Source organism: Carex rostrata, chromosome 3, assembly GCF_964058835.1.
Source record: "Carex rostrata chromosome 3, lpCarRost1.2, whole genome shotgun sequence".
NCBI lineage: Eukaryota > Viridiplantae > Streptophyta > Magnoliopsida > Poales > Cyperaceae > Carex > Carex rostrata.
Window position 1 is genome coordinate 11971850 of NC_135920.1, and position 14619 is coordinate 11986468.

The 14619-nt window shown below is 35.3% G+C and overlaps 2 protein-coding genes across 7 annotated transcripts; one reads left to right on the forward strand and one right to left on the reverse strand.

Annotated features, from left to right (window-relative positions):
* Window positions 1-562: 562 nt before the first annotated feature.
* Window positions 563-4711, reverse strand: LOC144551528 (uncharacterized). Of its 2 annotated transcripts, none has more exons than XM_078299520.1 (8): window positions 4463-4711; window positions 3716-3746; window positions 2977-3264; window positions 2637-2769; window positions 1959-2101; window positions 1382-1531; window positions 1231-1290; window positions 563-1042 (listed from the first exon to the last, which is right to left on the reverse strand). In XM_078299520.1, exons 1-8 carry the CDS (start codon window positions 4642-4644, stop codon window positions 866-868), a joined length of 1164 nt encoding a protein of 387 aa, XP_078155646.1. In that variant the 5' UTR covers window positions 4645-4711; the 3' UTR covers window positions 563-865. The 2 variants fall into 2 exon arrangements, with proteins under 2 accessions (XP_078155646.1, XP_078155645.1); XM_078299519.1 differs by having other exon boundaries at window positions 2637-2775.
* Window positions 4712-7205: 2494 nt separating this feature from the next.
* On the forward strand, window positions 7206-11622 carry LOC144551529 (vacuolar acid trehalase). Of its 5 annotated transcripts, none has more exons than XM_078299521.1 (9): window positions 7207-7542; window positions 8315-8388; window positions 8913-8954; window positions 9042-9083; window positions 9523-9606; window positions 9942-10029; window positions 10539-10636; window positions 10745-10931; window positions 11217-11622. In XM_078299521.1, exons 1-8 carry the CDS (start codon window positions 7326-7328, stop codon window positions 10763-10765), a joined length of 666 nt encoding a protein of 221 aa, XP_078155647.1. In that variant the 5' UTR covers window positions 7207-7325; the 3' UTR covers window positions 10766-10931; window positions 11217-11622. The 5 variants fall into 5 exon arrangements, with proteins under 5 accessions (XP_078155651.1, XP_078155652.1, XP_078155647.1 ...); XM_078299524.1 differs by having other exon boundaries at window positions 11261-11622; XM_078299523.1 differs by having other exon boundaries at window positions 10745-10829.
* The last annotated feature ends 2997 nt before the right edge of the window (window positions 11623-14619 follow it).

A 14619-nucleotide genomic window follows, 5' to 3' on the forward strand; every position in this document is an offset into this window, starting at 1 on the left:
AGGTCAGCTCAGATCGAGCCAGCTCAGCCCATTAGCTGATTTTTGTGTTGATTTATATGTTGTATGAATTGGCTTCGTTGTTGCATGCATTTATAATATTTAGTAAGCTGTTGCATGCATTTATAATATTTAGTGAGCTGTTGCATGCATTTATAATATTTAGTGGGCTTGACTGTTGCATCTATGAATGAGTTTTCTTATTTAATATTTTTGAATTTGTATAATAGCAGTCCAATAAAGCCCAGTGAGTCAGCTCGCAAGCTAACTCGGGCTGGCTTGTCACAAACTGAGCCAAGGCTTTTGGCTCGAGAGACCTAAATCCAGCTCGCTCGGTCCAAGCTCGGGCCAGAATTGACGAACTAAGCCAAGGCCCAGCTCGGCCCAAACCAGCTCATTTAGAGTTCTACCCACAAGGACATTTTGTTAATTATTTTAGAGGAGATATTTTGTTTGAAAATTTTAAAAGGTAGAGCAATTTGTAAAATTTTCCATAATATTATTTGTTTCTAAGTTTATTGGTATTAAAAAAAAAGTTTGAATATTACAAAAATCATCTCCATCAAGTGTCATAAAAAGTTAAAATTTCTGATATTATACCCATACAAAACTGCAACTTTATGAGTACATTGTTAAAGAAATGGGAATGAAATCCGCTAGAGGACCCTCCTCTCTCTCTCTTACTCACTCTTTCTCTCTCTCTCTCTAAAAGAAAGATCCTCCCATTCTTTAGAATAGGAGCAGATTCTCATCCAAAGAAATGAGCCTGTACTAGGTTTTAAAAAAAAACCCCACAATAAACAAAAACAAGGCTGATTTGCAAGGATAACCTCATATAAAGTAATATTCACAGGTCGTCATTAAATCTCTACATAACACGGCCAGCATATTGCGATCGTGGGTACTTCTGTTGTAAAAGGGGCCACTGCACAAAAAATTTGTCAGCTAATCGCAATTTGTATAACAAAAGGCCGCTCAATGACAGCTTTTTCACTCTAGCTATGCTTTCAATGTATATTATAGAACACCATCTCCATCCTAGCAGCTGCATCAAACAGACAGCATATAACACATTAGATAACACATTTTGATATTGTATAAGAGGGAAGGTATGGATTTTAAAAAAAGGATTAGTACAACTGGTAAATAACAGGCAGTAATTTGATGTATACACCTCAACTGGGACATTACTGATAAATGATTCGTAGAAATAACACAAAAGTAGAGAATGACCTTCAATAAGTATGCACAAGCACATATAGGAATGCAGGTGCCAGGCCCATTGCACAAAATCTGGAAATGAAGGATTGAGCAAGTCCATATAATACATTTTGTGAAGATATTGAAATATAAAATAATTTGTTTGCAAAGAAAACAGTGGTACCACTTGAGGTCTGAGTTTGAGCACAATCCACAAAGCATGCATGATAGCTACTATAGTTGTGCCAATGGAAGTTACATAAGATTGGCCAACCTCTCGGCTTCGATATATTTGCATAAATTGGGCGCCTCCTCTTTTGATCTCTATATTACTCTGTCACAAAATTAAAATTGGAATTATGAACCAACCAAGCAACATTAATTATTTATGATTCTTATGTAAGAAAGAGTGGTGCTGTCAGAGCATCTATAGTGGATAATCAGAAAATGAGTTGTATTGATTCCTTTGTTCTCTTGGGCCTATATAGGCGTTACATTTTTCATTCATAACCCTACGATTCTCTATAATTTCTTTCTTACCAATATAACCCTATAACTTCTATTAATGCAATAAACATACATAAATCTCAACATCTATACACCACAAAAATCTATTTAACTCAGGTTTAATTATATAGAAATTGTCAAAAAATTGAAAAAAGGGTAAATCTTAAAACTAATCCAGTTAATAAATTGTACTATGCAGCACAGAATCTAGTGGTAACAATCAATGAGGCATTGAATAAGAGCTAACAACTAACCTCAGAATTTAGCAAAGATTCCTCATACACTTGAGCTTTTTGAAGGCTCATGTTATCAGTTAAAGCAGCGACATAAGACCTAGGGGCAAATTTGTCCTTCCGGAGGACATTTACAATGCTAAGCATCTCTGCTGTGTGCCCTCCTATTGAATCCAGAAAATACCAGCCAATTAAAATGATGAATCAATACAAAACTTTAAGAGCACTCCCACTCTAACTGGCCATCATTACTTCAAACAAAAAATTAACAGATAGCCTGGTACCAGTACGTGCTGGTATGGAGCTGATGGATGAAGCATACAAGGTAATACAGTACCAACTCAAGTTGTCCTGCATTGTTTTGACTCCAATCAAACAAAGAAGGACAGTTCGCAGAAATTCTACAATGATCATTGATTAAACCTATATCAAACTAAAATGTTGTCTTCCTATCTACTATAGTTTACTGAGTCCACTTCTCCAATGGCACTAGCAGTATAACTATCCATAGATCAGGTTGCCAGCAACAAAGACCCAATTTATCCTGACAACTGGAGGTACTGATACTTACAGTTCCGTATCAATTCAGCTCCAATTTGATAATGGCAATAGAGAAGGTACCAGGTCTTCAGATGGGATAATTATAAGCATAGTAAAATTAGAAAATGACAGAATCGGGAAATGGATCTATAAATCAACCTGAACCAAGGACGATCAAGGTGCGACAGCTGATTGTAGGGGAACTTTTGAGGGGTCGTCCTGTCCAGTAAAGCACATAGGAGACACGAACCGCAAGGAGAGAAGTGATCATAGCGAATATGTAGGAGATGGTCTGTATCTAAAATCTGTTAAAATATCAAAATATTTTTTTCAATTTGTTGGATATATGCCCATTTAACTAGGCCCCTTTACATGCAAACCCCACTTAAGCAAGATTAAGGGGCTAGAAATAAATGTCAAATATCTGTTTGTTCTAAGTACAACGAGTGCCATGTATCATGGATTTCAATTTAACAAACCAGAGAAGTAAACAACTTACAATAAAAACTTTCTTTCCCTCTGTGAGTTTAGCTGCCTCGTCAGCAGTCTTAATCTCTACAGATGCGGGGCCCACTTGCTTCTTGAGATACTTGACTATTCCCTCAGCCTCCCTGGGTCCCTTATACTCTTGCACACTAGCCCCTTGATTTTTAATTATTTTCAGTGTAGGGAACCCTGACACATCATATTTGCTAGCTAGTTCACGGCTTTTCTCTTCATTGGCGTCAACCTTCGCAAGAACAACCGGAGGGTTGTTACTTGCCAGAATAGATGCAGCCTTCTCATACTAAATTAATAAGAAAATGAAGTGTTAAAATGATAGAAAAAGAACACGAAGAAGGACATCTTTGAAGATGTATTTTGATTTCAAGCCAAAATCTAAATACATTTTGAAGCTCTCCTACAAATTAATAAGATCATGTGCATCCGTATTTAATATGGTAAAACTATCCACACCTCTTCTCATCTAACTTTTGCTTGAAACATTACAAGTTACACTTCCTTCATCCTCATTCTCAAAAAAGGAAAGATGATAAATCGGTAACACCTTGTGCATTTTCTTATGAAACAAGTGGAATGAAGCATTATAAGGGGCAGTTGGCATCCTTTATAAGGGTCTGTGGAGTATTTCTTGTTAAATATGGTACACGAGGAAATAATGAGAAGTCTCCTCTCTAATTCGAGGTCTCATGAATACAGAGAATATTTACTTATGTATAATGAGTTTATATCAGTACCTCAGGAGCAAGTCTCTGGCAGTGACCACACCTGCAATCAGGAAATTTTAATTAAAAGCAGTTAAGATTAAAAAAAAAAAAAAAAAAAAAACGAACTCTCACATATGATAAAATTGAGGCAGTCTCCAACAAGTACTGAAAATAAACAAGTAATCTGAACCATATATTTTCCTTCTGGCATAAGTAATTAAATATCAAGCACCTATCAAATAAAAATTCAATATTTTATTCTTCAAAGAATTGATTGATTTTTGACACATAGATGCATGCCATGCGCAATGATTTTTTTTCCAGTTTCTAAACTACCTTATTTCAATGTGATTCGAATCAAACAACTAACATACACAAATACATGGCATACAATTAAATAATTTCTCTAACTAGATCTGCCAATAATAATTTGAAAAATAAAGGAAATGCCCGTACTAGAAGAGAGTTCATCCAAAAATTATAGCGTAAAATTGCATACAAGTAAAAACGGCGGTCCTCCAGGATCCCATCTAAATTCAGCATTCACAATAACGTGCAAAAGGAAATCCAAAGTACTTATCAATATAATTTTCAAATTATCAAAGGAGAACTCTATCAATATAATTTTAAAAAATTTAAATAATTTAAAAAAAAAAAAACAACCGGTCAGCTACACTAACAAAATTCGAAAAACAAACCTTAAACCCTAGATCGATCGAATCAGAATTACAGTTTCTACTACAAATTCAATATCTACTGTTAGATCTGTAAGATTACCAAGGTGCGTAGAACTCGACAACAATGAATGGGTGCTTCGAGATGACTTCGTTGAAGTTTGACGAGTCAAGTGTCAGCACCGCCGATTCCTCGGCCACATCTCCGGTTGCTTCCTCCGCGGTAGCAAAGAACACGAGGAGAAGAAGAAGCAGAGCATAGCTCGGAACCCTAGAAATGGCCATGGAATTGAGAGTGGAACCGAGGTGCAGAGCTGATCGGTCTGGCTGGTTATGTTTGCAGAAAACCCACATCCAGATCCTTGAGTAAGCATACTACGGTGCTACGGCTTAGATAGAGTTTTTAAAATTAGATTCGAATATTTTTTTCATATTAATATATATTTGGAGATTAAATTTTATATATGTTTTAAATTTTTTACTATTTTTTTAGATAGATAGAAAATCACTTGATCTAAAAAATTATGCACTATTCAGATATTTAATTTTCTACTTATCTAAATAATCATATTTTGAGGAATTTAAATTTTTTGATTACTGATGAGCATGTATGCATTAATTTGATGTATTGTGATTCAAGTTTACAAAAATGATTCAGTCATGAATGCAAGAATTAAACACTAATATATATTCTCATTTCTATCTACTAATTGGACATCATCAGCACCAGAGATAATTGTTATTTTCATCTAAGTCTTATATTGTATCTCATATTTTGTATTTTTTTTTTACATCTCAAAAATATTTATATTTTTTAAGTAAAGTTTTCACTATTTTTTATTGAATATAAGAAAGTTTAATTAAATGAAACAACGTCATATAAGAAAAATACAAATTTAAGAGTTTATCTTTCTGATGATGTACTATATAATTATGTAAATAATTTCATTGTGATGTAAATTAGTATAAATACTTAAAAAAATGTATTAAATATAGAGGTGGGCTACGGTGAGTTGCGAAGTAAAGCGACTATTTTACTTCACGCTCATATTTTGCGATTTTAAAGTTCAAAATGTCGATCCGAACCGTTCATCTTGTTCTCCATATTGAAATCTACTTGGAGACCAAATTTTATATTTTTTGGAATTGTTTTACTATTTATTAAGCAATTTTGAAAGTCGCTGATCTGATGGTCCAGAAAATTTCACTGTTTGTTACTGTTCACAGCAAAACAGCAATTTTCAAAAATGCTTAATAAATAGTAAAAAAATTCCAAAAAATATAAAATTTGGTCTCCAAGCACATTTCAATATGGATTAAACAGCTAATGGTTTGGATCGGTCGTTTGGACTTCCAAAATAAAAATACGGCGTGAAGTAGAAACGTGTTTTACTTCGCAACTCACCGTAGCCCACCTCTTAAATATATATGTTATATAACTAAAAAAATTGTTGCACGTCTACAAAAAAAATGTTTGAATTACATATTCTTTAAATTTTTTTATACACTCATTAAAGTCTAACGAAAAATAATGAGGTGTCAAATATGATGAGAGTAAATAGGAGGTAGGGATAGAGAAGGGGAGAGAGGGGAAAGTGAGGTCCCCACAAGGACATTTTGTTAATTATTTTAGAGAAATGATATTTTGTTTGAAAATTTTAGAAGGTAGAGCAATTTGTAAAGTTTCCCCTTGTTAGATATTGAAATTCTTGAAAGACTGAAATCATTCAAATTGAAAATATTTATATTGTCAGTTTATGACATTTATAATTGTCAGTTTTGAAACTTGAAATTTAGAAAGCTTCACTTGGACGTTGGAAAGCTTATTAAGAATGAATTGAAAGGTTATTAGAACGAGCAAAGGGATGTAGCGAGCTTATAGACGAGCGATGGGATTTCATGCGAATTGTTTTAAGATTATGTGTTTATTAAATACGCATGAATTTCAACACGAATTGAACGGTTCCAACCATTTATTTGACTGAATTTGGTTCGATTCTCATTGAATGCCCTACGGGTCCAACTTTTTTGCTCACTCGTAGCTAAATTCTCGGATACACTCTGTTTATATCTCTATTTTTGAAGTTCGAACAGTCGATTCAAACCGTTAAACATAATTTTTATATGGAAATGTACTTAGAGATCAAATTATATATATATTTTTTATAATTTTTTTACTATTTTTTTAAATATGTAGAATACTATTGCTTTTGGATAGTTCACAATTTTCAAATTAAGTAATTATCTATATAGTCAAACAAATAATAATATAATTCTAAAAAGTGAAAATTTAATGCGTAAGTACATCTTTTATATATCTTCATATAAAGATTACGTTGAACTTAGAACTTTTCAAACGAACACTGTATATATGCGTATTACCGTAGCCTCATTGAGTCCGTGCCCCCCCCCGTACCTGAGGTACAATCTAACAAAACAGACGGTCCAGATTAATTTCAGCTGGTTCAAATTCGATCCGGTACCTATTAAAAAATTAAAACTATAGGAACTTGCTTTGAGATTCGTGCCAAGTAAAAAGAACGGTTCAAATTTGACACTTGAACCTCAGGTACCTAAGGGTATACGGATTCAGCCTCACTCCCATGTAAACAAGGAAACGTATCCTCTGCGGAGCCAACCCCTGCGGAACTGTGCGTAGCTTTTAATTTGATTCATTCGTTTCGGATTGGACGGACCATATCAGATCTTACAAATTTTGAAAATATATATATTTTTTTAAATTCGGATAAAATCTGATTTGATCCGTCCGATCCGAAATGAACGGACCAAATTAAAAGCTCCACACAGCTCTGCAGGGATACGCTTCCATGTAAACAAGTCATCTTTGGTTAACTGGACGTCACAAAAATCAAAGGGAACCTCTGTATTCCGTTCTCCAGTTCTATCCTGAGAAACTGGAACGACCACAAAGAAACCGCGAGAGGAGAAAAATAAATTAGGCAAAGATGGAGCTCTCCTACTTCCCCAGGTTTCTCTCTTCGTTCTCTCCACTTTGTTTCCACAGGTCTGGACAGGTCTCATTTGTTCCCTCTCCTCCTTCGTTTTCCCTGCCTCTATGTTTTATCTCTGGACTGGACACCACCAGTCCATTTCGTGCTTCCGTTGCAGGCTTCAAGCGAACTCACCAGCGTTCGCACAATCAACTCGGTGCATCTTCTGAAGGTTTTTTTTTTTTTTTTAAATTTTGTTTTTATATAAACTAATAAGCAAATTCGAAATTGATAATCAAATCGCCATGCTTGATTGTGAAGTAAGATAAAAAGAGTAAGGTGGAGTAAGAACTGAGTTAATTTGGAATAAGGCACTCCATCTCTCTAAGAAGATTAACTTTTTCCACACTGACTCTGCCGGTAGAGCCCACTGTCATAAACAGATTAATTTAAACCATGACATAAGCTACTAATTGAGGTGTAAATACTATGTAAGATGAGTAAACGATTTAATCCTCATTAACTTCTCCACAACCAAACATGACGTTATTGTATGCTTGAAGGGTAAAGGTATTAACAGCGCATTAGCAATAGAGTTAAAATAAAAGACATATGGCTTGTATGCTGCATGAAGCCAAACCAGTGCTGTTAGTATCCTTATTTATGGTCGAGTGTCCGAAATGAGGCTTAGAAATGGAAGCTTTTGTTGAGGATTTGAAAATTAAAATCTTGCCTTATACTGCACCCTATGTGCTAAGTTTTGGTTTTACATTTGGGATAATTCTACAAAAGAAGTAAAAGACTAATTTGACCTCCTGTTCTTGTGCTTCAATCAAATATTTCAGGGGTGCCTAGTGAACTAACTGATTCTGAATTTCTTTTTTATATATAAATTAGTAAGCCAATTCCAATTTTATAATTAAATTGAGCTTGAAACAGTGCTTAAGAAATGGAAGATTCTAAGTTCCAGTTTACATTTAAGAGAATTTTACAAATTATTTCAGGGGTGCCAAGTGAACTAAATGAAGATTCTAAGTTTGTCCCACTAGATGCTGATGAATCAATATTTGGTCCACCTGTAAGTTTTCAGTCTTCAGTAAATATTTTAGGTACATGATCAATTTCAAGAAAAATTGTTGTTTACTGACTTCAAGTAAACAGTAAGTCTAAACAGAATTTTTTTTTTTTTATCCAGAAAGCAATTGGACACACATCTCTCGCTGAGTTTTACTTGATGTTTGTCCAATTGCTTGCTGGATAAAAACATTTTCCATCCAAATGTGCTTTGTCTAATTTATTAAGTAATTTTAGGAAATAAATTGATTGACGTAGTATTTGAAAGGTCTCCTGTTAATTAAGTTCATTTGAATACTAATGAGAAAATTCCATCAAATAGCATCATGCGCTTCTTCACCATACAAACAATCTGCTGGTAGGTTCTTAGCAAAATTGACAGAAATTATAACTAAGAAAAAAGCTCTATTTATGTCCTTTAATTGACCTTATTATTGCCGATGGCAAAAAGAAGAAATGAATATTTTTGTTAATTCTTTTCAAATATAATTTGAATGTATCAATTTAGAAATTGTATTACACAAACAGGCTCTTTTGCTTCTAGGATTTGAAGCTGATGAAACTTTGAAGGTATCTCATATTTTGTGAATTTTATTTTTTCTTTCTTTCCAAAATAAAAGATGCCTCACAACCTTGACTTGTACTATGTTGTTGCAGGTTCAGGAATTTTTAAAAGGGCTAGATGGTGAGTTCTTAAAGGTAACAGTATTGATATTAATTCGATTTGTTCAACTGAAACTTTTACCAAGGTAGGTATCCGTTTCAATATGTGTGTTATCAATGCAAGTTATCAAATGTTTAAGTAATTATATAGTAAGAGGAGTTATGATTCCCTATTATTTGGGAGATATGATTTTAAGAGTTGGCAGACAAAAAATTAAAATTCAATTCACATTTTGATTCACAATAATATATATTTTTCAATTGAGCAAATTATATGCTGCAACTCCAATTAAGCATCCCTTCTATGCAAGAAGACATAATAATCTAAGAGCCCATATCTTACACCTAGTGGGTCATGATCATACCAATACTTTTTAAAAAAAAAGTGGCACACCAACAGTACCACCTGTTTGACCATACCAGTACTATAATTAAGTGCTATCTGGATTGTTTTTTTTCTTCTCATTTTTAATAGGTGATCCATTGCACTGAAGAAATGATTAAACAAACACTTTGGGATGCAATTCAAACTGAGCAACCAAATCTAGCTGCTGTGAAGGTTATAACCTGACTTTTTTTGGGTAACTTTCGCAAAATACAACCAATATTTTGCTGTAAACAAACCCAGCATTTCTTTCATTTGCAGTGGACATCCTTTTCAAAATCATTTTCAAATAATAACTTGACCATCAAAACTCTCTAATTAATGAAATGTACCTTTAGACCAGATAAACCTAACGGTTATTTTTTTTTTAAATCTCTCTCGAAAAAAATGGATATCAGTTGAAACTATGAAATGTGGCGGTACAATTTGCAAAAAATCAGGAAATTTATCTCGTTAGGTAGAAAGTTTAGTACATTCATGGTACAAATTTTTTAACAAACATTTTTCAGATTGCAAAGTCTTTGCCAAGAGTATGCATCTTTTCTGGCTTATCTGGTGAAGAGATAATGATGTTCATTGATGCCTTCGCTGAATCTGGTACACCTACAAAACAGAGACACAATTCACAGCTTTGTACAATTTAAGAACCAGTTATCGGAACAGTTGGAATCATGCAGAGATACCAGCTTCACTACTGGTTCTTCACCTTATATTTGAGGGGAAATTTCATTTATACCCCTAAAAAGTCTCAAAATTACGTATTTTCCCCTCTAAAAGTCACAATATCATATTTACCCTTTATTGAATTTTCTATTAAAATTCATTTCAAATTTATAAAGTACCCATGTACCCTTTATTAAAAATAATATATGCATACCCTTAATTAAATACAGGTTTTTGCCCCATTTAGCCCTAAATTTTGCAGTTAGCCTCACTGCACCAGATGAATTGTTAAACCTATGCCAAGTCGCAATCAATTAACCCTCAGTTGCCAAACTATGCATCTATGGACCCCTAGTTGAAATGTACAGCACCATCTAGTTTAATTAATCCCTGTCATACAGCTTGTTTTCGTGTTAGCTTAGATAGTATGTTCATTGTTTTAGGGCTGGAATCACCTGTATTTGCAGCACTTGTTCCAAACAGTGCTGACAAAATTCTGGAGGAAGTGATCGCAGAGATAATGGGTGATCATGAAATGCTGGTCTATACCTCTTTGCTTTGATCTTTATATAATGGTTATATATTTAGTTTTATCTTATAACTCGGAACTAGTATCTGTTTATGATAGTGATTTTTAACCTTTTTGCAGACTGGTAATAGATCAGAGTAGCACACTACTGGAGTAGTTCTGCTTGCTAGAGTTTATTTAAAACCATGAATTAAGTTAGAGTGAGGTGAGATTACTTGTGGCTTTCATTTGGAAACAAAAATAAAAGGAGTTGATCAGTAATGTTACCCACTGCTGTAGACAAGTCATCTGTTAGTACTCCTAAAAGGTTGGTGTTATTAATGCATTCATATTTTCTATTGAAAAAAAAAAAAATGTTTTGACTAGAGCTTGCAAAATCTGACTGACATGAGACCTGAAAACCTTACCAGACCCAGCAAACCTTATCAGACCTATGAAAATCTGCATCCAAGCTCGACCTTCTCGTTTGTTACCACTTCTACGTACAACCGGCACATTCCAAAAATGGATCATATCCAGACTTTGTAGTCATAATAGTTTTGCAACAATTAGTAACTCGAACAGTCTCGCTAATCATGCTTTTTTATATCAGGATCACTGATGTGTGGAGAAGTATGGTCATGACATAAGTTAAAGGAATACTGAATGGGTCTAAAATCAGTACTTGGAAAAGAGGAAGTGTGACCATGAGGATTATTAAATAAGAGATTTTGGTTTAGTGCATCGCAATTATCGAATGCAACAGAAGCGTGTACTCCATTTTATTTTGTAATTGAACAAACTTGTTTATAAGCTTGATGCCGGAATCCAACCCTTTCTTTGCCTGGTAAAAGGAAATTGATCCTGAGCACTAGCAGCTAGTGCAATTTGTAGTTGCCAATATTAAATCAAATCATCCTCTGTATAGTAACAAGATTGTGGACTGTATAATATTTTTAGCGCCTTTCCACCTGAACAAACAAATAAACTGGTGTTTGCAAATAATATGTCTAATACTCGATTTATTTTCATTTTTTTCTTTCAAATTTTATGAACTGTACGAATAATACTTGTATCACTTGTAATTTGTATCCACATCAAGAAATTTACGCAACTTTTTGTTTGCTTTGTTAACTATGAGTGTGTTTGTCTTACAAAAATATTACGGGCCGGGTCTAATGAAAAGCATCTGGCATATTTTTGAGGCAAAAATACAAAGGGGAGAAAGTGCGACGAGAGAGGCAATTTGGGGGTGACAGTTGAGGAAGAAGAGTTGGCTGAAGGAGATAAAGGCTAGGGTAGTCGCAGGCAAAACGGTCAAGGCTCATTTAAAAGAGAGATCGCTGATAATGGGACCCTCGCGTTTAAATACATACCGAGCGCTGAAGAGGGTTGTGACTCTGGCGGTTGGGAGAAAATATGTCAGCCGGTTGCCTTGGGTGGTTTGGGATTGCGTGACCTAAGAAGTCTGAATGATGCGCTGCTCCTTAAAATGCTCTGGAGAGTAGCTTCTGACTCAGAGGTGCTTTGGGTCAAGCAACTGAAGGGCAAATACTTGCCCAGAAGTGAGCTCTGGCACAGTAGGAGAAAGGGGAAATGCACTGTTTTTTGGGGCGCAATTTTGGCTTTGAGAGTTGTTCTCGAGCACCTGGTGGCCTGGAAATTGGGGGATGGAAACAATGTCGTGCATATGCGCAACCATGGTTTCCTGGTGCGATTCAACACTTACCTCAGATTAGGGGGGATAGGCAGGTAATGGTCTCTGACTTTGTTGGGACTGATGGTAACTGGGATATAGATGGCATCGCAGAAAAATTTGGGTATGCAGCTGTCATGTTCATAGTGGCAAATCTAAGGTCGCCAACAATCAATGGAGGAACTGACAGGCTAATTTTCCCCCAAACACAAGTGGGAATTTCTTAGTGAAGAAAGCCTTTGCGTTTATTACATCAGGACAGCAACTGGTGGGCACCAATAACATGCAAAACTACACAAAATTGTGGCAGTACATTTGGAAAGAGGGAGAGGTACCCCCAAGGCTCCGCCACTTCATGTGGAAATTGGCAAATGGTGCTGCCATTAGCAAAAACAATGAACTCTAGGCTAAGGAGAGGTGATGCAAAATGCATGATGTGTGGGCTGGATGATGAAGACGAGGCCCATTAAGGAAATCCTAACTGCTCTCATTCAAAATATGCCCAAAGAAGCATGGTCGGTTGTCATTATCACTATCTGGTCTATCGGCGATGTAGGAACAACTTGGTGTTTCAAGGTGTGGTTCCTACATTTAAAGCTTTTGACAAGTTCTTTTGAGGTATCACAGCTGAAACCATGATTGCGGCGTCTCCAGCACGCACCTGGTACACCACCAAACTCTCTCCTCCAATTACCTCAATCGAGTGAGTTAATTTGTCAAGTGGATGGCTCCTGGGATCAAGGTTGGATCGGAGGTATTGGTTTCGTTTTCCATAAGGAGGGTATTCTACTTTCCTACAGAACTGCTAGAGAAACTGTGTGTTGTGGTCTACAGACTGAAGCCACAGCTTTGCTTCGTGCAATCCTGTATGCAGTGGAACAAGGCTACGCCTCATGCACTTTTATTACTGATTGTCAGATTTTGGCTATAGCCTGTACTGATCCCAATCCGCCAATGGAGGTGGACTGGCGAGCACACAAGGAGATTTGGCAATGCTGGAAGAATCTCAAAATGCATCAGAGCTACTCTTGTTTTTATCTAGGTAGAAGCCACAATAATTTGGCTGATGGATTGGCAAAAAAGGGTAGATTAATGGGGGGATCATACACTGGATTTACATATCCAATTTTCCCATAGAGTAAAGAGTGAAAGTTGAGGCTTTTTGGTCTTATTTACACTTTACCGTGGTCTGTAATGTTCCTTTGTAGCCTATGGGCATGACTAAAGCAAAAAAAAAGAAGAAGACTCTGGCACAGAGGGGCCACGCTATCAGAAATGGAGGCGTAAGAGGATCTTGACTGGAGAGGAGAATAAGGCGAACAGTTGATAGTAGCAGAGGTCGTTAGGAGTTTGTTAGGTCACGTTAGCGCTTCACGCTGACATGGCACTTCAGGAATAAACTCGTTAATCCTTACATCTTTTTTTCTACTTTCTTTTATAGTTTGCATCGCGTTTATAAGGCCTATGCTCCTGTGGAGTTGTATCATGGAGGTGTATCAGACAATTTGTAAATGAAATTGGTGAGTTTCTTTGAGCATTCAATTTTGGTTATCTTGTCAGACTTTTCTTTTTTATCCAAATTACCTCAAAATTTTGGGAGTAGTAGATCGAACGATAAATGATGCCGCTAAAGACTCGTCAGGATCCTCCTGAGGATGTTGTTGTTCAGCTAGATCTGGTGACGATCAACGAGAAACTCAAGAAAATGACGAGAAAGGTGCATAATGGATTCCAACTGCATGATGATAATTTCAATCCTTAAATAGATTGCAAGAAGAGAGGTTTCATCATATGATGTAGATTATGGAAACGATGAGTCAAAACGATTAAGACAACTAAAAGAAAATGATAAACAACCAGTACAACATAAAAGACAACTAGTTAAAAATAAAAGACAATCAGAAGAAGATCAAACACAACTAGTAGAACATGAAAAAAAAAACAAGTAGAAGATAAAAAAAACAACTAGTTGAACTTAAAATACAACTAGTACAAGATGAAAACAACTAGTACAAAATGAAACACATCAAGAAGAAGACGAACTACAAGTAGTACAGGATTAAAAACAACTAGAAGAAGATGAAAAACAACTCGAAGAAAATGAAATACAACTAGTAGTACATGGAATACAACTAGTAGAACATGAAACAAAACCAGTAAAACTTGAAAGACAACTAGAAAAAAATAAAAGACAACCAGTACAAGATAAAAGATAACTAGAAGAAATGAAATACAACCAGTAATAGATGGAAAATAACCAGTAGAATAAGAAAAATATCTAGTAGAACATGAAAGACAACTAGTACAAGATGAAAAACAA

Excerpts from the sequence above, each read along its gene's own strand:
- LOC144551529 (XM_078299521.1), top strand. The coding sequence starts at position 7,326 with ATGGAGCTCTCCTACTTCCCCAGGTTTCTCTCTTCGTTCTCTCCACTT. Across the intron at positions 8,389-8,912 it reads AATCAATATTTGGTCCACCT|GCTCTTTTGCTTCTAGGATT; the intron begins GTAAGTTTTCAG and ends TTACACAAACAG. Across the intron at positions 8,955-9,041 it reads AAGCTGATGAAACTTTGAAG|GTTCAGGAATTTTTAAAAGG; the intron begins GTATCTCATATT and ends ATGTTGTTGCAG.
- LOC144551528 (XM_078299519.1), bottom strand. The coding sequence starts at position 4,644 with ATGGCCATTTCTAGGGTTCCGAGCTATGCTCTGCTTCTTCTTCTCCTC. Across the intron at positions 3,747-4,462 it reads GTCGAGTTCTACGCACCTTG|GTGTGGTCACTGCCAGAGAC; the intron begins GTAATCTTACAG and ends TCCTGATTGCAG. Across the intron at positions 1,043-1,230 it reads CTTGTGCATACTTATTGAAG|CTGCTAGGATGGAGATGGTG; the intron begins GTCATTCTCTAC and ends TGTTTGATGCAG.